The sequence below is a fragment of the Poecilia formosa genome, unplaced genomic scaffold (assembly GCF_000485575.1).
Source record: "Poecilia formosa unplaced genomic scaffold, Poecilia_formosa-5.1.2 Scaffold95, whole genome shotgun sequence".
Taxonomy (NCBI): Eukaryota; Metazoa; Chordata; class Actinopteri; order Cyprinodontiformes; family Poeciliidae; genus Poecilia; species Poecilia formosa.
In genome coordinates, this window is record NW_006800034.1 from 537,471 (window position 1) to 563,380 (window position 25,910).

A 25,910-nucleotide genomic window follows, 5' to 3' on the forward strand; every position below is an offset into this window, starting at 1 on the left:
GTTTTTGTTTCGGTAGCATGATCCCTGTTCTGCAGCCTAGTGCTGGAAAAGCCTGAGACGGTGCCTTGCAGAACTATTTATACCACTTTAACTTTTTCTAACATCCACTTAAAACTTTTTTAGACTTTTATTTAACTTACATTTGTATTGATTGATTAGTATCTCTATCTTAATAAATTTACCAGAGAAGAACAAGCACTTGTGTGCTTGTTCTTCCACACAAATCAGTTCAAGCTGGACACAAAGCATTTCCAAGCATTAACTTGCAATGTTTGGGGATGCTTGTTTCCACAGATTCCTTCATTTGATTTAGGTTTGCACTTTAACTGGGCCATTGTAACACATGCCTATGCTTTGATCAAACCCCCCTTGTAGCTTTGGTCAAGTATCCTATGTTTGTTCTGTTTGGACAGACTATTAAATAAGGAACAAATGATAAATTGTGGAACTGTTGCGGTACTTTCATGGGTAAGAAATCAGCTGCAATATTTGTGCATTTGGATTGTAGGACAACTGGGAACATGCAAAACAAAACAAAAAATCTGAAGTTTTCAATAACATTTATAAAGCTCTTTGGGGATAATTTTCAGATGAATTATGCACATATTTTATTAACTTAAAATGCATGAACTCATCCATATCATGCTAATTTATGGGATCATCATGTTAAAATTAGAATCGGAAGTTGTTTTTTTTTCTTCATCTAGTCTAATTTGTGTTTAAAAATAATTTTTCTAAAGAAAAAGGTAAAATGTTGCAAGGTAATCATCTTTTTAAAAATGTTGTTGCTTTCTGTAAACTTAAAAACTGGTTAGGTTAATATACATTGTTGTTGATGAAATGCAAAGTGTTTTTCCTCGTCCTTCCTTCCCTCTTTTATCTCTTCTAATTTCTTCATTTCAAGTGTCAGACACACGTGGCCTCTTTAGACTTCTCACGATTTGATTCTTGAAGTTAAATAATCATTTCTCTGCCTCCATCCAACAAGGTTAACTGTGTTTTCGTAAGGTGTTTTATTATGAATTACAGGGCCTAATTAAAGTAATTAAAGGTTCTCTTTTCATCTTTCGTTATCATTTTGATCATTAGTGGAAATTCCCTGCGGTGTTTGGATGAGTAACGCTGGCTTCTCCTGGCTGCAGATTAAAGGTATATTCAGCTGAATATTGATTTGTTGACTGAAATCCTGGAAGCTGAGGTTTGTGTTTGTAATACTCGTGGTCATGACCGCTCTTTCCCCAATCCTTAATTACATTTTTTGTTTATCCAATTCTTGTTTGTTGGGGAAAGAAACATGGAGATAAGATTGCAAATGCACCTCGAGCATCAGGGTTCATATGTTAATTAGTCATTCTTATACTTTTAGTACCATTAGTACTTACAGGAATGGTCAATATCAAAAGTGGGTAACGTCAAAGTGGCAAATCCTCAGTCTTGGCGAATTTGTATTGCATTTTCCTCATATAAATTAAAATTTGCAGACAGTAAATTCTTATTAAAGTCCTCTCTCATGGAAGTAATATGCACATTAAAAATCTAAATGTTGCAGTGTAGCACACAATTTAACTCAGACTTGTTCAAATCAGGTCTTAAATTGGATATTTTGAAGGCTGATGTTGAAACTTGTTTTATGCGAGATCAAATTTAATTTACTGTTAATCTACAAGTAATTCCAAATCAAAATAATTATTCTTATAACACTTTAATAACATGTCAACATTAAAAACTGGAAAGAAAAGTACAAAAACTAGACTTTTTACCACCTGCAACATTTGATTAGTTCATCTTCTGTAGTATTATACAAAACATGTATAAAGAAAAAAAAACTGCTTGTCTGTTAATTAAATTTGTAATTCGGATTTGTTTGAACTCTGCAAGGTTTGCATGTCTGATCACTTTCCTCAATGTCCTCTATTCTTCCTCAGAAGCAGCATAGTCAAAGGCTTTTAGTGGTAATTCAGCAGCCGAGAAGCTTCCTCCTCCAAAGGCAGTTCCTTAGCTTTTCCACAAAACCTGCTCGCGTCGCCTTTTACTCGGGCTGAACAGCCTGCAGTTGAAAATACTCTCGAAAGAGAGGAGGTGCAGGCAATGCATAAATTCCTGACAACAGCAATTATTTATTAGTAGATTTCTGTGGCCATTTACAGTTCAAATATTTCCTCTGCAATTGATCCTGAAGGAAAAATCCATTTTATGTGAGAGCCGCAGCTTTTAACCAAACTGAGTGCTTGCGTTGTAAGGTCAAGGATTGAGTGAGTGAAGTTATTTTTGCTCCTGTTATTAGATTGCCTATCCGTCACTGGACTGTCACATGATTGATACTGACTCAGCTGGAATGAAAGATGATGCAAGGCCGTCTCTGCCTTCACACAGGAGTAAGGATTGGACCAATTATAAAGGCAGATGGTGTGAAAAACAGCTACTGCAGGAAGTGAGGAAGGAAACGTTCGGCTGCTCGTGCTGTTACTGCTCTCCTTATACGATTAAAACTGCGGTGTTTTTGTTTTTGCCTCAACTTTACAAAAAAACTGCCAGCATCTAGGTACTCTAAGACATCTGAGCTGATTGAAAATATTTCTTGTTAATGGTGTAGCTTTCTAAGCAAGTAAAGCTATAAGCTAAATGTTATCGTGTGGCTAACAATAGCATTTCTTTCTACCAATAACATTTCTCGTAGCGTCGCATCTCGGTATTTCAGCTTTCCAGGCTGCATTTTCTTGCATTACGAAAAAATCACAAACAGGCAGATTTTTTGTGAATATTATGAAAATGTGTTAAAAAGAAAACCACAAATATTGAACCATAAGCGTGTTCAGTTCTAAGTATGTTTCTGAGAACAGATTGTCACTATCACTATTCTGTTTAAATATGACAACACAGTAATTACTATTGGATTTGTTTTAATATGAATCTTGGCATGTCTCTGATTTTGTTTAGCTTTAGCCTCAATGAAAATGCCCAAATAAGAGTTATATATAAACAATAATCAAAACATCAGTCAAAAAAATTGGAATTGTCCCTTTAAGTCTTAAATAAGCTTACATAGATACCTTCATTTTTAGTGATCATTTTTGATTTAGGCTACATTTAGGAGCACTAAACAAAACACATTTTCTGTCCCAAATCTAATTCTGGCTTTCCAGCCTCAAGTCTATTGACTGAACTGTAAGCTGTGTCACTGACAGCCCCGGCACCGGCGGCGACCAGCGATCTCGCTACCAGAGGAGCAGCTTGTGACAAGACTTGGCGTCGAGATCAATGGAGGAAACCCACCTGGAGATGGATGATGGGAGAACATTACCACTAATAAGCGTCTGCCACGCTGCACAGATAGTCGAGGTCTCACCTGCTGGCTCCTATCGACTGGAAACGGAGAGGAAGAACCCAGAGCTGTCCGTCCGTCCAGACCCACTTCTTCCTGTTCATTATCGGCTTTAAAAGGCGCGAGTGAAATAGAGAGGGGCTGACACTTCACGTCTAGATCTTATTTAGCAGTTTGTTTTATTGGTACTCATTTCACTTAAATCATGCAAGAGGAGGCCCAGCTCAGTGTTGAGTGTATAGAAATTTGCATACTTTTCAGAAGCCCGACGTTTGTGCTTAAAGCAAATTAGTCAGACGTGAGACTTTGAATATTGAGTTTTCTTTACCACAAGAAAACTCAAAGCCTGTAAGCCGTGATCGTTAAAATTGTGAAAAATAACATCTTGAAATGTTTTCAGGACAACTCAAAGTGCTTTACACCATAAAAATACAAAGTCAGAATACACAGTCAACAACTAAAACATTACATTTTATCTAGTGTTGTCATTACACATTCATTTATTATGGTTCAAAAGAAACTCTAAACAGGGATTTTGGTTCAGATTTAAGAGAACTCAGTGTTTTGGCTGTTTTATATTGCACTTGTACACAATATTTTCCAGATTTTAATCTATAAAAATAGTTGAAAGCCACATATTCTTTTCCTTTCCCTGGACACTTTTCACTACTTTGTGGTGGCCTATCACATGAGATCCCGATAAGACGCAAAGAGGTTATCAATGCTCGTCATATCGCGCGTCTTATTGCGCCGTTGATGTTATCAATAGAATATTCAGAAACTGGACCAGTGATCCAGACGTCTTTGAAAATGAAAATGAGTCTGACATTTTCACTCAAATAGGAACAGAAGAAAAGCATCTAATTGTCTTCATTCTGACATTTAGAAGGAAGCCCAAGGAGAAGCAGGACCAGGGCCATCCGTACAATCTTTCAATTAAAGCCCAGACGTTATTTTAGGTGTCTGTTTTCACTCACAAAAGGACTCTCATAATGGCCATTCTGGCATTTATGAGGAAACCGCTTCCGAGGAAGGAGCTACGTTTACACACCACCTTGGCGCGTAATTGGGCGAGAAGCGAGGGTCCATTAAGTAATCTGCCAACATAAATTACGTGCCGAGAGTAGACACGAGCTGCTTTGACAGAACAAGTCTCATTTAAGGCAGATTTGGACAAAAGTGACGATTGCTCTTTGAAAGAATCCTTAACATTAAAATTCGAATCTGGTAGGTTTTACGGCAGCTCGTAAATTGGGAACAACTTGGAATATTCTTAGTTTTATTTTTCTTTTCCAGTATACGAGACCTGTTCCCAAACAATTGTGTGCTTTACAAGAATTGCAGTGTAACTATGTCATAAGCTCTTCAGTTATTCCCGGTGATTGTTGTCATAATTACCAGAGTAAAATGCCTAACTTCAAACCCTTCACACACTCTGCTGTCAGTGGCTGCTTCAGCTGGTCTAATGAGGCTCGGCTGCATGACAACAGCACATCCATTCATCTCCAGGTAAATTACACCCTGCTCAGCTTCAGCTGTGTGTTTTCTCGAGGTTTCCAAACTATAATCCATCTAGGGGGCTGCATATTAGCTGCAACCACACTACTGTAAACATAGCACCTAAACAGAGTTGGCACCGTATGATTCATTTTGGGATTGGAGGATCAATAACCAATTTGAAGATGACCTGGTGGAGAGGGTCCAGGCTCTTTGCTTTCGATGTGCGGCGTAAATCTCGGCTGGTGGATGCGTTTCTGGTCCTGCCACCGCTCCTGCTCCGGGGGGATGATTTATGCCTCGTCCTTCTGACAGGTCCGGCGCTGGTTGGGCTCTCACCGAACAGCTCTGGCTAATTTGAGAGGCTCTGTGTGGAAATGGGATTTTCTGTGAATTGTAGGGACGGTAAGTGAAAGGGTGAAAGTAGCTGCAGACAGTCACGACTCGTATAGATTCACGTTTGCGATTGCGCTTTCTGTGCAAACACGCAGGTTCGTCTGATTGCATTAGAGTCCCATCAAAAAGTGAAACTTGCACACAGTGGAAACCGGACGCTCTACATGCTTTGTATAGAAAGATGCAACCGTTTCTCCTTTTTTCTGAAAATAAAACAACTGAACCTTTCTTCAATTTTTTTTTCTATTTGCTAAATGCCAGAAGAATGGAAGAGAGAGATTCTATTAATATACTGACTTCAGCTGCAGTCCACATCTTGAGTCTCCCCTAAACTCTTAAATAGACTCTGACTTCACAAGCCTCTCAAGGCTGCTGTTCATCTTGTTCTGCATGTTTGCTAATTCAGTTTTTCCTTCCACTCAATTTTCAATTAGTTGCTATGACCTTCTTTAGCAATCCAATATTGTGGCTGCCATTGCTGGAAACATGTCAAGTCAGCAGTCCGTCTCATGATTGCTTTGGCCATGACAAAACATTTACATTTGTTAAAAATCAAACTTTTAAAAATTGTTTTTGTGTTATTTTGCAGTTTTCTTTGAAAATGTGTGTAACACGTTTATGTAATAGATGAGTTTTCATTTTTTTAAATGTAATTACATTTTAATAAATTAATTGAATTAATTATTAATGATTTACAATTTATTGAGAGGCACCTGTATCTACTTTAAATATATCACAAGTTATGTAGATCAACCAAAAAAAAAACAAAAAAAAAACAAGAGCTTGGCAAGTAAAACTCTGGAAGGTAAAAGGTTGTGCCAGGCTGATCTTCAGTCGTCCACTAAAGTCCTGCAAAGTGACAAACGCTTAAAAGCCTTCCTCACATCGGAGTAACAACCGTTCGTCTGGCTGCATCGGCCTTTTCGTTCAGCTTGGGAGTTGGTTGCAGAAGAGTCAAATCTGAGTGGATCCAAAGTGACAGGAAGGAAAAAAGTTAGATGGAAAGAACTCATTAGGATAGCTGCAGCCTCCTTTGAAACCCGCCTCCGTTATGCAGAGGAATTTGTAAAGTGGCCATGAGTTCTGCAGGATCTCTCATAATATTTGACAAGTGAAAACCACCACCAGGCAGCTAATGGCCGTACTGTCATGAAGGCAAATATAAAGGCATGGCTCTGCATGCATGCATGCAAGCTTTGCATCTCTGGTCATGTGATGCACAGTTTGCAAAATGCAATTCCAGAGCAGATCTATTTTCCTGTCAAGGCAGATGGGAGAGGTAGAGATTGTGTACGTTAGGGAAAGTGGTTGACGCTGAAAAAATAAACAAGGAAGAGCGTGCTTCATTTGGTTTGTGGCTCCCAGGTGGCCATTTGTCCCAGTAACGTTGTCCCTGTGGAGCAGAACATTGTGGGGTGGAGAGGAGACGAGCAGAGGCCTCTGTGGGCAGTAACGGCGTTCTGGAGCCCACAGCTGCTGCTGCTGCTGCTGCTGCTGCTGCTGGCTCCATCACTTTCAAGACTCCAGTAACTAAGAACACGCTCCATGAAACAGCTCCTGCTTCCTGATTCCTGCCAATTACAGCGGCCCATTAAGGATGAACAAATGCTGTCTCGGCAGATGGGACAGTAGAGGTGTGTTAGTTCGCTCTCGGGATAACGGAGGAGAAGAAAAGGCTGATGCTGATGGGCTTTTTAGCTTCTGGTCCTGTTGAAAAATCAGACCTAATCTGCAGCGTTATAATATAATTAAATATTACAGAAAGCATCTCCACTTATGATAGGACCATAATACAGACAAGACACCTACAGGTGAGGGTGTCCATAGATTTCCCAATATGCCACTGATTTGATATAGTTTGTGTAAAGAAATGTTACACTTTTTCATCAGGATTTGTTACTGGCACATGTTTTGGGTACAAATATAATTGATCTTTTGAATCTGCATTGTTGCCAGAAAAGGCTTTCTTGTTTGCCATACAGTCTTAATGAAGCAGCATGTCAACTTACTTGTAGTTATTTTCCGTTCACTTTAATTAAGATACATTTTAGTGAAATTAATTTTAATCATTCTATTTCAGTGCAGTGCGTCTTAGTTTAACTCAAGTTTAGTTTAGTTAAATTAAATTCTATTTAGATTTCAATTTACCCTGCAAGGATAAGTGGTATAATACATTTTTTAAAAATACGTTTTATTTAAAAACAGCAGAGCATCGTACGTAAAATTTATAACACGAATACCTTTTAAAGTACAAGTTAAAACATTTTTTTAAAAATAAATTGAAGTTATTTTTCCAGCAAAGCCAAGGAAAATTGCATTGACGCTTAAGAAATAACGAAACTTTAACTTTCTTGGAGCAAGTTGGGAAAAATCACAAAGCAGAAACGCAAATAGCCCCTCAGGGGATTTACTCACCGTGATCAACGAACACATCAGGCTGCATAGATCGCAGAGGAATTCCTTGTGATATAAAAACAATCCAAGCACTAAGACGTAATTAGAAGCATGAGGAGGTTTATGGGCCACACAGATGTATTCATTTTTGAATTGCCACTTTTGAAAAAGAGGTAAAAAAAAAAAAAAAAAAAAAAAAAAACATATTCTTCTCTATGCATTTATGGGAACACAAGAGGGGCGGTGGAGAGAGATGAAGGGAGCAGAGTCAGTGCTGGATAATTGTTCTGTGTTTTTAAAAGTGAACTGCGAAAGCGATGCGCCGTCTGGCGACAGAGCAGACTCTCCTGCTGGGTCTCCGTCACGGGGAAGGGCCTCATCTTAAATCTTTCTCTTATTGCTACCAGCGGTGCAACAATATCTCACTCTGGAGGAGGATCTTCGGATGTTTATGGGCGCTCCTGGTGATTGAAAACCAACAAAGGAAAAGTGTCTAAACCACTTAACTATAAAACAAGAGTATCTAAACAAAATGAATAGTGAACTGATACAGGGATTGCCAACCGTCGCTGTTGACTTTAACTATAAGTAATTTAGTTTTTTGTGTGTGTGGGATCTGTTTGTGAGCCACAAGCGTTTGGCAGAGGAGCGATGGTCTTATCAAGGCTGCATGTGTCCTGGTGTAAATAAGCCTGTCAGGTTAGTTCATATGTAATAGTGGACAGAGCTGAAGGATGACGCCTCTGCCTCTTTATGGTCCTTCCAGCAACACTCATCAAGGAAACTGGGGATGCAGGACAGCTCAGATGCCCAGGATGAACAATAGGCTTTGTTTGTGTGGTTTACAATTACCCAATACAAAGAAACTACATATAAGACTACAAAGCCTTTTCAGTTTGAGACAACCAAAATCATGGCATGTGAGGTGGGATAACGGCTTAAGTGACAAGATTATCTCTAATCTGATAAAAAAAAAGCAGAAGTCAAAGCATTTGTAGGTCAACTCAAAATGTAAATTACTCTAAAAAACAACAAATAGAAAGCTCTATCTATTTATTTATTTATTTATTTATTTATTTATTTATTTATTTATTTATTTATTTTTATGCTGATTTAAATACACCAACTCATTATTGATCATTGTAGAAACAAGATGCTGAGCATAATAATAATAATAATAATAATAAAAAAAGCTTCTATTTACAAGGAGAATTATGAGTCTTCAGTAACTAGGAGGGATACTGTAGACGAAATCCAATTAATATTGTATAAAAAAGCCAAAAGGAGTTTTCTTATTAAGCATGAAGTTCTCATGCGACCTTGTGATGAAACCAGCATGGCTGGTTCTGCTTCAATCCCAATGACCCAACCAGAGTGGCATGCAACAACTCCTGCGCATGTAAAGTTGTTGCTCTGCCAAGGCTCCGCCAACAATCCTAGTTTGTTGTCAACACAATAATAAACCACCACATTGTTGCTATGGAAGCATGTGCTTTGCAAGTAAAAGTACTTGCTTTGCAGAGTTTAAAAAAGAAGACAACAGTATCTCTTATCAAATAAATGAAGTCTTCACTAGCATTAAGCCCCTGCTGTGTTGTGAGTTTTGAAAATAAAATGTTTTCAGACTTGTTTTCTTTACTTTTCCTCCTCACTTAATGACTGTTGCCATATGCTGGAATCTAATCATGTCCTGAAAATGATCAAGGCCAAAAAGCCAGTAAAACGTCGCCTTTGAAATGTCTGCGAAGCATCTGTTTTCAACAGAAACAGCTGTCTGATGCGGTAACAAACTCAAAATATGGCAAAAAATAAAAATTTACATACATGTTTATGGAAAGGCGCCTTATTTGAGCACGTGGCTCTTTACGTGTAGCATTATCATTTTAAATACTTCGGTGTAAGTGTTAAGGGTATCTTGCGTTTTGTAATGAGCTTCCTGTTGTATTTTTAGATCTCTGCCATGAAACAAAATCTATTTTTCTCTTTTTGAAATTATGATTGGTCTTGTGCAGGCACTGAGCAGATGGCGGTATCTACCTCGTGAGGAAATGAGCAACAACTGTGCAATTAGAGGGCTGAAAAGATGCTGATGAAAAAAAATTAGACTAAAAAAATTTTAAAAATAAACCAATTAAATTATAAAGCAAATAATTAATAAACTTGGTTTATTTGGTTTAATAAATTAGGAGAATTTATGTTGAAGTGAAACATGAAATTATACATTAAAATATAGAGCTCAGCCTCTACTAAGTGAGGTTCAGTAGAGCAACGATCTGTTGTCAGTATCTTGCTTGTTGTAGACAGACATCTTATCACAGCAGGTTTATAAATGGATAATCTGATTATATAATGTTATTTTTGTGGGTGTCAGCTCTCAGTAGAGCTAACACTAATGTTGAAGAAGTTCGTAAATTACAGAATTTTTAAAGTTCATGATTTCTGCAGTTTTTCAGCCGCCATTTGTCATCACTACACCTGGACAAAATACTAGAACGACGGCTCCACCGCCACGTGTCGGTGCTGCGATGATGTTTTCATGGTGATGTGCAGTGTTAGTTTTCAACTGAGGTTTTCACACAGCAGTTTCATAATGGAATTAAATTACACAGATGGATTTTGTTCAATGAATAAACCACTTCTGAAGACAACTGGCTGCACTAGATTTTATTTAATGGTTTCACAGTAAAGCGATCTGAATTAATATGTTTACCACGCTTTCTTTAGGTTTTTATTTTTCAAGAAAAAAAAAAAAAACACTTTATGGTTTTACTTTCACGTCACAGTTTTGTACCACTTTGTGTTGACCCGTCACACGAAGTCCCAACAAAATGTCAAGATGAGAAAAAAATTCAAGTGATGTGAGGACTTCTGCAGCAGAAGCCACATTTATACAGATTTGTCCTATAATTATCAATAAATACATTATTGGGTGATACATACAAGAAAAAAAAACAATTTGTGACAAATACATCTTAACCATGTTGTTCCCACATTAATAGGTGTTTTCTTCAGACAAATGACAGCAATACTTTTACATCATTTGAAGGCATTCTGAATTTGCACTTATGAGATTTTATTAGTATTTAATCGAAATTGTTGTAGCTTTATAGAGAATTAAACACATACATCTCAGGTATAATACTTATCTCAGCTTTAAAATCACAATACATTCACTTTGGTTTGTGGATACACAACAAGACAGTAATTATCTCGACACCTTTAACACTGATTGCCACTTAGAGTTCACAAAATAAATAAGACCCACAACACGTACTTGCAGGGACTTTTTCTGACGAATAAACGTTTTTAGTCTCATAACTTCATGTAGTATTTGTTTCTTTTATTTCTGAATATAAAAATAGCAACTCTTATTGATTTATCAATGAAGAAGCTCCATGCACATAATGAGCTCATCCGTCAGATTGCACAAAACCTTCACTGCACTTCGTATATTATTGCACAGATTGCTTAAGATATGCAGTACATAACTTGTTTTTTATCTATTTCATGTATTGCATCTGCTTTAAATGCAAATGAAAGGACAAATTCTAAATATATACATATGGTAAGCATACATACTTGTTTATAACTTGATAATAAAGCAGCACTGATGACTCGTAACACATATCCACATATCATTGCCACTATTGCTGTAATACATAACATGTCTAGAAATTTGCAATTACTACACTGGAATTTGAACAAATAAGTTGTCATCTTGTATTTGTTGTGTGTCTTTGTGAAATCTTAATTGTTGACTTAGAATATGAATTCCAATTAGGCTCGTTTGTCAGATTTAAAGAACCTTTTCAAGATAACAACCTTCAAGCAGGTGCTGTTCATCATTTTCATGAAGCCCCAATTTCTGTTGTAAAAAATGTTTTCTTCTATTCGAAAACATGAGGAAATGTTCGAATCTTAAATGTGAGGTTTTAAGTCAGCTGGATGCAGAACATCATCATAATTAAATAAAAATAAAGGCTTGAAAGCATCACCTGTAGTGTATGTATATATCTGGTTTCAACTACATATGTCTATGAGTGTGTGTGTAGGTGTGTGTGTGTGCGTGTGTGTGGGGGTGTGTGTGGGGGTGTGTGTGTGTGTGTGTTAAAGTGCTTTAAAAGACATACTTCACATATACACATCTCTTTGGAAACCTTATGATTAAAAAAATAATAAATTACACATATTGATACATCGTTTATTTGAACATTTAAAGTCACAGTGTAGCTCAAATGGCAAAGCTCATTCACAAATACCAGATGGGATTAATAAATTATACTATACTCTATTCAGATTTTTTTCAGTCGCTGTCCTGTTTTATAGGTTAATACTTCATGTAGTGTAAGTTAGATGTAATATTCACAGGAAGGATCTTTTAAATAACTCTTAGACTGAGGACTGAATCCTCAGACTGGTGCTACAAACAGACATGGCTTCAAGTTCCTTAAGTGCAGCAGACCGACTTACTTCAGTCCACCAGAGTCAGTTTTGAACCCCACATCATTCTTACGCATCCAGAAAGGAAATTTACCTACTCGTTTTTCTTTTCTATATATTTTCTAAAGATGTACATATATATTTTTTATGTAGTTAAATATTCATTTATAAGGCTTTTCATTTTTCTTGAACTATCAAGCTAACTGAAGCTAACTCTAAGATTCGACTAGGTGAGTATAGGGGAGGTTCTATCTATATAGTTTACTTTCCTGATTTACGAGGCGGGCCAGCTGCAGGGCTGCTTTCCGGTGGTTTGGTAGCTGCAGCTGCACTCCTGTTGCACAGATCCCAGATTTCCAACAGGCCCTCGTTTAGGGCTTTGACGAAAACGGCTGAGCTCGTCTCCGTGTTCTCCCAGAAACTCGCCACGCTGAAGACAATGTGATGCGGCTGCGGGTTGTAGCAGGCGCCGTAGCCGTTGGGCACCACAGGTCCATAGCAGCAGAACATCTCCACTGTTGTAGGAACCTGGAGATAAACACATACAGTCCAGGGATTTTTGAGTGGCTTGGACATTTTAATGTTTTTTTTTTCCAGTATATAAAAAAGTTGTCATTATTTTTTCACAGTCAAGTGACGTTAGAATAAAGTTTTCTTTTAACCCAGGACAGGACACAACTAGATCTTCTCTGTTTTTACCTGACATGTCTCTTTTGATTAATAAAATATCCTCTTTTCTATATAAGTGTATGTTTTTATCTGTGCTAACAAGTTCTGTTATATTTCAGCTCTACTGGATTTGTGACCAGTTAGTTTTTCGACTTATTTGCGGCTGAAAATATTTCCCCGATGCTCAAAGTTAATATAATTACCTCTTAGCCAAGCACTATAACTGCCAGGTTCTGTGGAAGCTTATCGTTAAAGCTCCTTTCATCAACCTGATGCATGCGCTCGTTTAAAGCATTGTGTAAGAAAAACTAATTATTTAAAGTGTGGGCGCTAAGTGCTGCCAAGAAAGTGTCCAATGGTGGAAAAAGAGAGGTCTGGAAAACCAAACGTTTTGCTGAGGCAGCTCATTTTACTGGAGTCTAAAATTAATAAGACCGCTTGCAACAAACACCGAGCCATCGGCATGAGTCTGTGCAACTGGATGAACTAAATATCTTAATTGGTTCTTATATAGTGTTGCACATATTTTATTGTTTCGTACAAGATTTTGCAATCACGCTTTTTAAAAGTTCTCTTTCCGAATACACTAAGAGCATCTTCACTGAACCAAAGGTGATATTACAAATTCATTTAAGTTTTTAAAAATCCTCAAGTACTTTTAAAAACTTGAGGTTTTTTTATTTTTTAGAAAATAAATAGTAGATAATTGCACCTGACTGGTAGAGAGGGTGAAATGGTTACTGGCCAGATATGTCTCGTCACAGAAGATCTCTGGCTTCTCCATGTTCAGCTGCTTTGAGACCTTCAGAAGTCCAAGGAGGTGATTGTCTATTGCCATTCCTGTAATTGCCTGAGTAAAAAAAATCAATACAATTAGAAAACCAAAATGCTAAGAGGCTCAGCCCAAGTTTCATACTGGTCAAGTTCTATGAAACAGCCACCAAAACATTTGTGATCAAAGACGTTGCTTTGGAGAAATTTTGATCCAGATTTGTTTTAATTTGGACATATTTTTAGGCATTAAAATCTGGTTGAAGCTTCTCCATTGTTTTTAAACATAGATTTTGACTAGGCTACTCCAGAACATCACAAAGTGATGATGGTGCGTTCTCTTTGGAATTGAAAGTTTCGCCTTTCAGCTCAGTGAATTGGATACAAATCTTCCAGAATGTTTCCCTTTTTGCTCATCAGCCAAAGAATATTCCCCAGATGTGTTTGGAACATTCAAGATATTTACTTAACGAATGAAAAATGGGCCTTTTTTTAATGGATAATTGATCTTGGAGTAGTTCATTAGTGTCCCAAAGCCTTAGAAATGTGACTGAAACCCTTTCCAGACTGATTGAGGTCAATAATGTCATTTCTTTTCTGTTGTGGTATTCCTTTAGATTGAGGTTTGTTATTATGCATCTTTAAGCCTACTTTTCTTTACTACTGACCAAAAGTGTAACAGAAAACAAGTTTGAAAAAAGATTTTACAAAATGATCTGGTGAAAAATGATCAGGATATGTTTTTATACTTGACCCCAACCTTTCCAACAGACACAATACTCACTGCGATTGTGTAGTCTGTCTGGGCCTTTACTGCATCCTTCAGCCGTTTCATTTTTTCAGAGTTCTTGCAAAGATAAACACAAGATATATTCTTCAAGCAACGTAAAACACATCAAGCGGTGCAGCATACTATGCATCATGCGTTGGATAAATCTGCAGGGAGATCATCTGTTTGACTGGAGTCACTTGGTTTGGCATGCCTCTAACTGGCTGTTCACACCTGTCTCATTTACAGGTGACCATTGTTCTGGGAGTTGATTATCAGGGAGAAAGTGAGACAAACGACTCACTGTGAAAGTTGCCCTCTCGTCGGCCATGGACCTCACAAAGGCCAGGGCCTCAGCTGTGGCTGAACGGATGTTATCTACCCGACCTTCTCGAAAACGACGAAGCGAAGCACTCTCATACGTGGACACCAGCCTTCCTCTGCATCTGACGGTTTGGATTTGAAATGAGCGATTATATTTACACGTGGTGTTTACTGTGTACTGCGTGAGTGGTATACTTTACTTGTAAAATGCAAGCTGCAAGGAGATTTGTATGAATGCGTCTGGGCTCATCTTCTGTTTTTTGATAAATTCTTTTCCGTAAGTTTCAAATGTGAAAACATCCATGTCAAGATTGTTCACCAGCCTGAAGTGAAACATGAAAGAGTATGAAACAGAATGTGAAACAGGAATATCTGTAATCGCAGTGCCTCGAAAAGTATTCATCTCCCTAAAACTCTTACACATTTCGTCACATTATACTCTCTAAATTAAATGATTTCATTGGGATTTTATATGATAGACCAACATTAAGAGGCACATGCAAAGTGGAAGGAAAAGCATTTGCAGCTTTCAACATTTTTGGAAAAGCCGTGTAGGAAACATAACAAACTCGTGAAAAAAGGTGCGCTGGATAGATGAGACAAACACACCATTCCCATTATGAAACATGGTAATGGCGGTGTGAGGCTTTTATTCAGCCTTTTCAACAGAAAAGTTAATGAGAAGAAAGATTAAACAGAATATTGGGCAATCTTTGAAGGGAGCCTGTGAAAGACTTGCATAGAGAGAGCTAAAATGCCTCTAATGCAAATGGTTTCAAAAAGCAAAAATTCACAGTCCAACTGAGAATTTGTGACAAAATTTGAAAACTACTGCCCACAGAGGTTCTGGATGTTAATGCAGTTTGTTGCACTTCTTTGTAGAAACAAGGTCCTGGTTTTGAAACCCGGTTTGAGGTGTTTTCTGCATGAAGTTTGCATGTTTTACCCCTGCATGCATGGGTTTCCTCCAGGTTTTCACCCACAGTCCAAAAGCAAGCGTGTTGATTGGCCTCCTAAACTGCTCTTAGTGTGCGTGCGTGGTTGTTTGTCCTTGTGTGTCTCTGTGTTGCCCTGTGATGGACTCACAGCCTGTCCAGAGTGTACCCCGCTTCTCACCCAGTGACCTCTGGAGATGGGCACCACCTCCCCCGCGACCCTGCATGGAACAAGCGGGCATAGATGTTGGATGAATGGATGTTTGCAGATGCTCTGCCTCCACTTTGACTTAGGTTGAGCTGGTTTGGAAAGAGGTATATACAAAAATTCAGGGAAACCCTAAAAGACTCGCTGCTATAATTACAGTGAATGGTGGAGTACAAATCAAAGACAATACAACCGATGCACACCTTCAGTTTTTTATTTGTGCATAATTTGAAAAACTAAAAAAACAGTTTAATTTTCCTTCCACTTCACAATGACACACTATTCGTGTTGGTCTATTACCTCAAATTTCTATCAAGTTTAAAGTAATTTGTCGTAACATGACAACAAATTCAGAACTTCCAGAGACAAAAATACCTTGACAAGGCACTGATTTAGTAAATTTAGATTTGGAAACTTTAGTGCACGGTGTTCTTGCCTCTGCAGTCTGTCTCCAGATGCTTCTAGGAGAGCCTGAACGTGGGAGTTGCATTTCCACAGCAGCCTCCTTGGAGGGGGTAATGCTCTGGTGCTGGACGGCTGAACCGTCCTGGAGGGACTCCCTGTTCTGATTACAACAATAACACCCTGCCTGGGTCAGATGCATTGACTGGCATGGCAAGTCGATGTAGGGTGCTGACTTACATGCGTTTCATAAGGAACTCTGAGCACTGCACCATGACTATTCCCTCAAACGGGGAATGCTCACACACCACCCCACACACCCCATCCGTTCCTACAACAAACTGAGAGAAAGGCGGAGTAAATAGTTGCCCAGATTATAAGGTTGAAGACAAAGTGACGTGACCGTGTTAAAGCCTCACCTGCATTGATTTGTCATACCAGCGGTTTGCGCCATTCCGTTCCCGGCCGCCACCGTGCAGCAGCATCAGCGCCCTGTTGGTGTCGCTGGGCGGAATGCCGCAGGGCTCGTCCAAACACACCACGCATATGCAGCTCTCAATCAGAGCCAGAGAGTCACGGTTAGCTTGATCTGGACACAGGAAGGGAGGAGGGGAGTTTACATATCTGACAGGTTATTACAAACCCAAGAAAGTAATGAGGAAGGCGGAGGAGGTGCTGGGTGACCTTTTATTAGTGCTTCCCTAGCTTGTGCCCATTCAGTCCTTCCATCTGAGGTCAGGATCCCAAAAGGAGGGAGTCTCTCTTCAGCATTTTCTGACATTTTCATGATCTTCTCCAGCTGGAGGAAGATCTCCGCCTCGTTGAGCTGTTTGTTGTTTGCGACTACATCCAAGAGGAAAAACTAATGAGGAAAAATAGATTTCATAATTAGCAATCAAAGCGTAATTTCATCTCAGTCTAAAGTACTGCGAAGGTCAAAGAGGTTTGTTAGATGACATTGATGAACAAACAGGATCCTGAGGGCCAAGGAGCACAGCAGACAGCTCAAGGGTTAAGCAGCAAAAGCACATCCAAAGCTTTGGATACCTTAAAGAGTTAGGTTTCGAAATGGAAAGAGCATGACAACTCAATAGATTTAAACTGACAGGAGCGTTAATGAGAGAAGCAATGAGATAATAATAATAATCTGTGGAAGATCAACAAATAGCCCCAATGTAAAATTCTGCAGGACAACTATCAGTCATCCACACCATCAGTCAGTCCTATGTGGAAAAGGCATGAGAAGAAAGCTACTGTTGAGAAACTTTAATTATTTTTAGCTGTTTGCCAAAATCACATAGTGGAAACTGAAAATATGCAAAACGAGGAACTCTGGTTGGATGAGACCAAAATTGAACTTTCAGACTTACAAAATGCGAGATGTGGAAAAGTATTTACTCCCCTATTTTTATTTTTTTTTTTACTGTTTTGACTCATCATCAAATCATGAAGCAAAGTTCAATACCAGCAAAGAAACCCTAAATGCATATTTAAATGGTTTCATTTAATAAATGAAAACCATAAATCCAATCCTGCAATCCTGTCCTTACTACCTTAGACAGCTGGCAAAGGTACAGCAAATTCCTTTGAAACAACATTTTGAAAAAGTAATTCATCCCTTCATTGCATCCTGGCTTGATTACTGTAACTCTCTTTACCTTGGAGTCAGCCAGTCCGAGCTCAAATGTCTGCAGTTAGTCCAGAATGCTGCTGCTCAGCCTCTAGCAGGGAGCACATCACCCCATAACCTGGCTCCCTTTCACTTGCATTTTAAAGCTCATTTTAAGCTTTTCTTATTTGCTTTTTGTTGTTGTTCTTTGCGTCATGTTGGGAGGGTCTCTGGAAATGCCATTAAGGGATCCTATTAGTCCAATCTGACTGAGACTAAGCTATTTCCAACTGCAACTGCGGCAAAATGTGATTGTGTGAAATACGGACTCAGGAGGAAAGCAAATGCATGTGAACATCTTGCCAAGGCTTTGTTGTAATTTGTTAAAATGGCTGCCTGGCAAATAAGTGTTTTTACCTGTGGCACTGACAGTTATGGCAGAAACTAAAGACGCCCAGTTGTTAGCATCAAGCTCCTCTGCTGCCATTCATTAAAAATAATGCTACTGGAAGAAGAGCTAAAGCAAAGTGGCAGATTTAATCAGCAGTAATGAAGCTAACTCCTTCCTGTTTCCACAGAGACAGACCTTTATATTCAACAGACTGTTGAATGCTCCCAGAGTCGTTTCCAGGTGAGAGCTCCTCCAGATGCTGGCGTCGCTGGCTTGCATGCGTTTGTGTGAATGATGAGAATTGCTCGGGATTGTTGTGCTTTGGGGGAAACGAGACGGCACTGGGCACACACAAGGTATGAGGGAAGCTGTTTTGGGAACAGTTAAGTCTTAAACCACAAAATCTCTCATTAAAGACATTTAAAGTCACAAATAGTGTTTCTAGTTATATTTTTACTGCAATACTTTCAGCCTCTGCTGGAGCAGAGTTCAGATTCTGCAGTTAGAGGAGAGATATCAATCTGTTAGGCTGCTATAAATACGCACAAGAATTGCTGATGTTGCTCTTGCACGTTTCATGTCTTAAAACATGTAAATCAGTGGGGGTTTTTTTCCCCCTCTTAGCTGCCACTGTTCTGTTAAAGCTTTGGTTTTCCTCATCCACGTAATCAGAAAAATCTATTCAAATGGACACTGTAACATCAGATAACAAAACCGCAGTTTCCTGAAAGCGTCTGTGTTTGTTAAACCTCAAAATTTGACACTGAGCCACGTGTAGCTCACCACACTGGAGTTTCAATGTCTTCTCCCTGACAATATTAAAATTACAGATGAAGCTACCAGGTCAAATAGAAGTTATATTGTTGTTGGATTGTTGGAGTCAAACTGATGACATAATATATCTGGTGGTCAGGATGTTGTCAAATCTGTTGCACTGAAGCTTTAGGAAAAAAGTAAATGATTACATTCCATACTAATTTACATAATTCAGCAGTAAAATGTACAAAAAGCAATTCTTAAGTTTGGAGTTAACAGTTGCACTGAAATATGATCAAAAAACATGAGAGCATATTTAGATTAAATTGCAGCATCACGTGTTCTTTATTTGTCATTATTTACTAACTCTATCTTGCAAATGTTCCCCAAATTGATCAGATTGTGAGGATGACTCTTGAGGATCAATCCGGCCCCCTACAAGTGTACGGAGAGTACAAGAGACTGTTTTCTCATGACGAAAACATCCATTCCTTGCCAGATCTCCTTGAATGTACCTTGTACATTGTGGTCTTGGTCTGAACTAAGACTTCCTCCTCTGTGGTACATACTCAGAAAACCTTTCAGTGAACATCCTTGGAGGCATCTTCATCAGATGCCCTAACTGACTCCTTTGACCAGCAGATCTAATACAAGCTTGTCGCCAGGACTTCATTCTACCAGACATGATTCTTCACCACAGCACCTTCCATCTGTCTGGTTTGGCAGCTGCTTTAGGAGTCGACCAGGTCCTAAAGGCCACCTTGTTGAGCATGATGGTGTCCATCACTGTTGGTCTACTTTTACAACCTCTGGTTGCAGCTTCAACCGGCATATTGACCTCTGACCACAGCTCTTGTGCCACATCTGCAATGGAAGATCCATCCATTTTGGTGCATGCATGGCCCACATTTAAATTGACCCTGGAGTCAGGGCCATCCAGAAGGATGTCTAAGGTAAGGGATGCCATTGATGGTAGTAAGATCTTGATTTTGGTGTAAACCAAAGAAGACTTAATGTTGAAATTAAATCAAAATCATGTGAAATGTATTATTTTACAGCTGCTGGCACTCCAAATCGCAAAAAAATATGCATTTCAACCGCACGGTGCACACTATTTACATCAATTGTATTGACAATGCAACATTATGTTCAGTTAGAAGTGTGATGTGGTGTAAAAAAACCCATTAGCAGCCATTTAACTGACCTGGTTTTTGCATGCCACGATCACGTGTTCTGGCGCCGAGGAGGTAGCGTTCAAGTCGGTCTTCAGCGTATCCGTCTTCAGCCCCGGGTAGCGGTAGGAGGTGAAGAGGCGGTAATACTGCTCCATGCACAGAGGAGTCCCTGCTAACTGGCCTCGAGCAAAATCCAGTGGCAGCTTTCTCCTAAGACACACCATTACAGACATTTGAGTCAGACCTACGGCTCTTTGTTGAGGGGTTTTCAGGATTGATCAGAAGCATCTACAATGTGGTAGTTGATCAGTTACTGGACTTACGCGTCAATGAGAGCCTTATACTCCAACACCCCACAGATGAGACGAGCAGCAAATCTTAGGGGAGCAGAAATAGGTAAAATTTTCAAAACACAACGAATGTTCGGTGTAAAACACTGAAGCCACAAAGAGGATTGGTTGGTGAGTATAATTCAATAACCTCCCATCTCTCAAAAGGCTAACCGTAATCAAATCATGGTAAATTACTAGGATACAGTGCATGCATTTATTTGTGTGTGTGTGTGTGTGTGAGCAGGCAAACTTGTCAGGTCTTATGTTGTATGTCATTTGTCTCAGTGTTATTATGTTCAAAGCCAAATCGATACAGAGGAGACAGTTGCAGCACACCAAACCCTCTGAATGAGGCCTGAGCGGCGGTCTCTGCGGAGAGCTTGGCCCTGTCACTCCCGATCTAATAAGTGGCCGCGTCAGTAGGTATCCAGCTGCTTTTTGTGTGTGTGTGTGTGTGTGCTGGAAACATTCAGCTTGTGGGGCATGAGCTGACAAAAGCTGATGTCGGGTTGCAGAGATGGACGGAGCAGACCTCATGCCTGGTGGAGCAGGGTTCACTTAATAAATGGGCATGACTGTAATTCAGCATCTCTGTCTGTTGAAATGAACACAAACCTTGTCAACAGCTGACAAAACTCAACATGTATGTTTTATGCTGTTTGTAATAAATGTGGAATTTAGGAACATTATGATAATCCCTCACAACAGGCTGCAACTGACAGGATTGATGCTGCCTGTATTACTGATGCTACAAGCTGCTTTACTGCATATTCCTTCCTATTGCTTTGCTCTCTGATTATTTACGCTTTGTCAAAACAGCAGTGGGTGTCGACAACAAAAATAGATGATCTTTGTGAATGAAAAACGTAAATAAACTTCAAGCAAAGATTATTTCAAAACCTACATAGTTATTATTTTTTAATTTTTCCAAAATGTTTCTAATGTGTGGCATGTGCTCAGTATACATCTGAGCTTAATAGAACCTCAATCATTTAAAGATGTCTAAGACAATCATATTGGATGGAGGGCAGCTGTGAACATCGATTTTCAAGTCTGGCCACAGATTGTCAATTGGTTTTGGGTCTGGACTTTGACTCTGTGATTTCAGCAAATGAGCACGCTTTAATGTAATCCTCCTATTGTAGCTGTGTCTGTGTGCTTAGAGCATTTGTCGTGCTGGAAAATGAACTCCTGCCCCAGTCTCAAGTCTTTTGCAGCCTCAAACATGCTTTACTCCAAGGCTGCTCTCTATTTAGTTTTATTAATTTTGAAAAAAAATAAAAATAAAATAAAAAACACCCTCAAGACAGAGATGCTCCCACTTACTATGCTTTGTGGTGGAAATAATGCATTCACAGTCCTTCATCCTGGCTACAAACAAACTGAAATAAAATATATGACTTAGAAAAAAAAAAACAAAACAAGCAGCATATACCTGAGAGCATCTTTGTGATCTCTGAAAGCCTGTTTTGGAAACACCATGGCGGGATTGGAGTTAACAGGCAGGGCCAACCTATTGCTTAGGTACATGTCTTCCAGCCAGTAGTCATAGACCTGAATGGAAGCACAGGGACACTTTGTAAGAAATATTGCTCTTTATTTAAAGCTCTATTGCTTTCAGATATAGGAGCAATGGGCAATGGAGTAGAGAAAAACAATGCCGTGTATCATCCACCAGGTGAAAAGAGGAGTGGGAGTGTGATGGACTTCACTGAGCTGGACCACTTACCCAGACACATTAGGGAAAAATGAGGTGGCAAAAGACAAGGGAATGCTTTATAAATCCTTTTTAGGGACTGAACTTATAAAATATTGTTATACACACAAAGGAGGAACACATACACATATTCATGAAAAAAAAAAAATAACAGGCGCAAGAAGCTTTATTGGTGCAAGAAAAACTCTCAACTCAACATTTATAGTAGTGGAAGAGACATTTTAAAACAACTTTACCCAGTTGGCTTTTTTGTCCTTCTGCTCCAAGAGTTTCTTCTGAAGGATCTCCCCGACACCTCCAGGAGCCCCAAACTTCTCCACGATGGCCTTGGTCTTCTTAAACTGCTCTTCTTTCACAAGATGCTGGACGCATTTCAGGTAGGTGTCGAGGGTTTGTTTGAGTGGGGGCACAGGGACCTTCGGCAAGACCTGAAGTCAAAACAAAAACAGTGTTGGGTAGAAGTCTCCACAAACTCATCGTAAAACTCATTCTTGGCTTTTGACGATGATTCAAACTGTTCTTTTTTCAGTGTGCAGTCAGGTCTTATAGAATTTCTTTCACCTAAAAATGGACAAAATCGTATATAGAGGCTCAAATGTGCATGCATCCCGAATAATATTTGGCTAAATGTCCAATGACAACCACCAACAAGCTAAATCGGTAGAGTTAATTTGTTAGTTTTGAAGAATGTATGATGTAAAATTGAATTCACTGTGGACCATGATACTGGTGTTCTAGTACATTCCAGTTTATGAATGGCTTGACTGTTCCCTTTAAAGGGTTCGTCTTACATCTAAATAACACGAAATTTGGTTGGAAAGTTAAAGGTGAAACGGCACAAAGACTAGATTAATGTCTACATGTAGTTAGTTAGTTGTGTTTGGTGGGATCAACCAAACCCAACCGACTTGACTTTCAAAGTAAATTTTGTTGGATTGTGGAGTTTTGGGGGGGGGGGGAAAAAGTCAAAAATTAATTCAAACTCTTGAAACATGAAAAAAAAACAATCATGTATGAAGTCCAACATTAAAAGCACATCCATGCCACGAATGTGGGTTTCACCAATGACACCTACACTACACCTGTATGTATTTCCACAAGTTTAGGGTATTTTTTTCTTTAGATAAAGATGCTTTTAATGAATCTAGTTTCATTAGTGTCTGAGTTAACATTTAATCCCATTGGCTCCCAGGCTTATCTTAGAATAAATTCCACCACCTCATGGGTTTTGTTAGAAAATGCAACGTGATTATGTTTTCTGTCTGATGTTGATATGCACACTGTTTATAAGCCAAGTGGTAAATATTGATAAGTTGGAGGCTGTAGTGAAATGAGGCTCCACAGTGGATTAGAAGAAATATTTACAAAAGTGGTTGTTATGGAAACTATAAAATGGCGATAGTGATTCTGTTATTCAGCAAACAAACTAACTCGTGATTGTGGCGGGATAATATGAAATAACGGCAGTTTTCAAGTGATTATCTGAAACGTACGCCCCTAGTGGTCAAATGGGGTTTCTGATCTGTGCGCTCTCCGCGGTTCTGAATTCAGCAGCGGCAATCCCCCCACCCCCCATTTTGACTCTAGAAGAACAAAGTTCTTTGCCCAAAATTTAAGAAGACAAACAAACAAACAACAACAAAAAAAAGAAATAACATTTCATACTTCTTGGCCTCTTGTCGCTTGTTTCTGTAGTGCTGACATTGTTGCAGTTCAGTCCGGTCAGGTGAAAAAAGACCTCTCAGGACCGTCCCTGCTTTGAAACATGGGGCAACATTTAAAAAAGGACAGGGAGGGGAAATAAGAAAGAAAGACAGGGAATAAATAAAAGTATGCCCCTTTGAGAAATGCATCACTGCTGCTTGGAAATGACTCGACGTGCTTCCATTCCTCATCGTTTTGCAGCTTAAATGCAATTTGCTTCACGTCCTTGGATTCCAGCTGCGTCCCACCGCTCAGCGCCGCAACGAGGCATTCAGTTTAAACACTAACGCTCATCATTCATTCCTGAAGAGACTGACACATGGAGTCAACAAATGGAGTCTATTATCTAATGTAAAAGATGAACGCCCCAGTTTTACTTTATTAATTAAATTGAAGATAATTGTCAATGTAATTAAAGTCAACTTGATACAAACGTTGTATATTTTTTTCACATTGGTTGATTGCACTGGAATACCCGTTTTACAGCAAAACCTTGTGTTTTTGCAAAATTGTGGGACATACTTAAGTTTTTAAAAATGTAATAATCTCAAAAAGTAGTCAGTTTACCTAAAATGTCAAACTCTTTAAGTGACCAAATCAGTTCCTTAAAATAGCCCATGAATTTTTCAACAAACAAAAAAGTTTATAAAGACACACGTCGATTTATTTCACTGAGTGAAAAAAACACAAAACGATATATATATTTTTTTAATTCACGAAACAATTTCTAAAGTAAGTCAGAATGTTTTTGGAGTTCTTAACAAGTTGAAATGATGATGTTTTTAAAAGCACAAGCATAATTTAATTTAATTCATTTGCATAACTTCAGTTCATAGCGCATGTCAACTCAAGGCACTTTACAAAGAAAGTTATTTTAACCCAACCACACAAAAGTAATGGAATATAAATATGGAAAATACAATTAAAATTTAGTTGAAAAGATTGTATTAGACCACTTAATAAAAGATGAATCATTATCCGAACTGCCACTTCACAATGATAGTTGAGATAGAAAATAACATCTTATAAGCAGTTTAAAGTTTGAACAATGTCCGAAAAGAAGTGTATAACTTAGTAACATCACAAAATTTGAAAAAGAAGATTGTGTCACTTATGTTACATGTTAAAAACGGGAAAAACTTTAGACTTTTCAACAAACGAACAAATACCAAAAGTCGGTCTAAATATGTTTCAAAGTTCTGAATGTTTTTAAGCGGACGCATGTACACGCAATTACAGGTCAATAAATATTGTTAGACAAGGTAATGTTATACGTACACAATTAAATTAAATTCAAATCAATCAAATTTTAGGAGTGGTAGGGGAAAAATAAAAAAATAAAAACTTCTTACCTTGTTTCTGCAGCACTCGGGGAGTCCGAGGAATGCGCTAAAGTTTCACATTGTGGCCCAGACGCCATTCAACTCTCATGTTGCGAGTTGCAGGGAGGAAAAAACAAAACAAAACGAAAAACAAAAAAACCCATTGCTGAATTCGCCGCGATGCTGCGGCTCCACATGAAAGCGCAGCTTGAAAAGATGTTGAAGGTGTTGTATTCACCTTTTCCCTTGGGGCAACAAACTCCTCCCATCGAAATCAGTTCGTAACATATTATCCGACAGCTCATCCCCCTCCCCTCCCCTCCCCTCCACCTCCTCTCCCCACCCTCATCCGCATCCGATAATAAATTGGATGCATATTAAGAGTCCAGTTTCTGGGCTCCCTGTCATGGCCCCACTGGTGGTCAGGGAGCGTGGTGCCTGTCCGGGAATTAATACGCTTTGCAGTTACCTTTAAACAAGAAGAGTAGGCTATTGTGGAAAGCAAACTAGTTTGTTGCAGGTGTCCGAAGTCTATTTGCATATTTCTTTCGTATTTATAAACTGGTTTCTGTGCGTTTCCGGCATTTTAGTTCCTGAAACTGTTGCGCAACCATAGCATACTGCCTCTCTGTTCTACTAAGATTTTTTTAAAAAAAGGTATTGGGAAACTTTACCATCTCACTGGACAGACAGACAGACAGACGTTTTTGTACTATTAAAAATAAGTGCAAGTTCTATCTATCTATCTATCTATCTATCTATCTATCTATCTATCTA

General features: G+C 38.8%; 1 protein-coding gene across 2 annotated transcripts; it reads right to left on the reverse strand.

The window, feature by feature from the left end:
* Positions 1-10,258: 10,258 nt before the first annotated feature.
* Positions 10,259-25,405, reverse strand: chatb (choline O-acetyltransferase b). 2 transcript variants are annotated; one of them, XM_007558258.2, is made up of 15 exons: positions 25,164-25,405; positions 23,773-23,860; positions 22,344-22,535; positions 21,826-21,944; positions 20,382-20,435; positions 20,088-20,268; positions 16,812-16,989; positions 16,547-16,716; positions 16,368-16,468; positions 16,162-16,290; positions 14,783-14,905; positions 14,563-14,704; positions 14,274-14,336; positions 13,431-13,568; positions 10,259-12,577 (listed from the first exon to the last, which is right to left on the reverse strand). In XM_007558258.2, the coding sequence occupies exons 2-15, from the start codon at positions 23,809-23,811 to the stop codon at positions 12,311-12,313; spliced, it is 1,896 nt and encodes a 631-aa protein (XP_007558320.1). In that variant the 5' UTR covers positions 23,812-23,860; positions 25,164-25,405; the 3' UTR covers positions 10,259-12,310. The 2 variants fall into 2 exon arrangements, with proteins under 2 accessions (XP_007558320.1, XP_007558317.1); XM_007558255.2 differs by having other exon boundaries at positions 23,773-23,863.
* Positions 25,406-25,910: the final 505 nt, after the last annotated feature.

Coding starts and splice junctions, on each gene's coding strand:
- chatb (XM_007558258.2), bottom strand. CDS start 23,811: ATGTCAGCACTACAGAAACAAGCGACAAGAGGCCAAGAA. Junction 16,469..16,546: donor GGTATGACAAATCAATGCAG/GTGAGGCTTTAA, acceptor CCTTTCTCTCAG/TTTGTTGTAGGAACGGATGG. Junction 14,705..14,782: donor TTGCAGCTTGCATTTTACAA/GTAAAGTATACC, acceptor CCAAACCGTCAG/ATGCAGAGGAAGGCTGGTGT.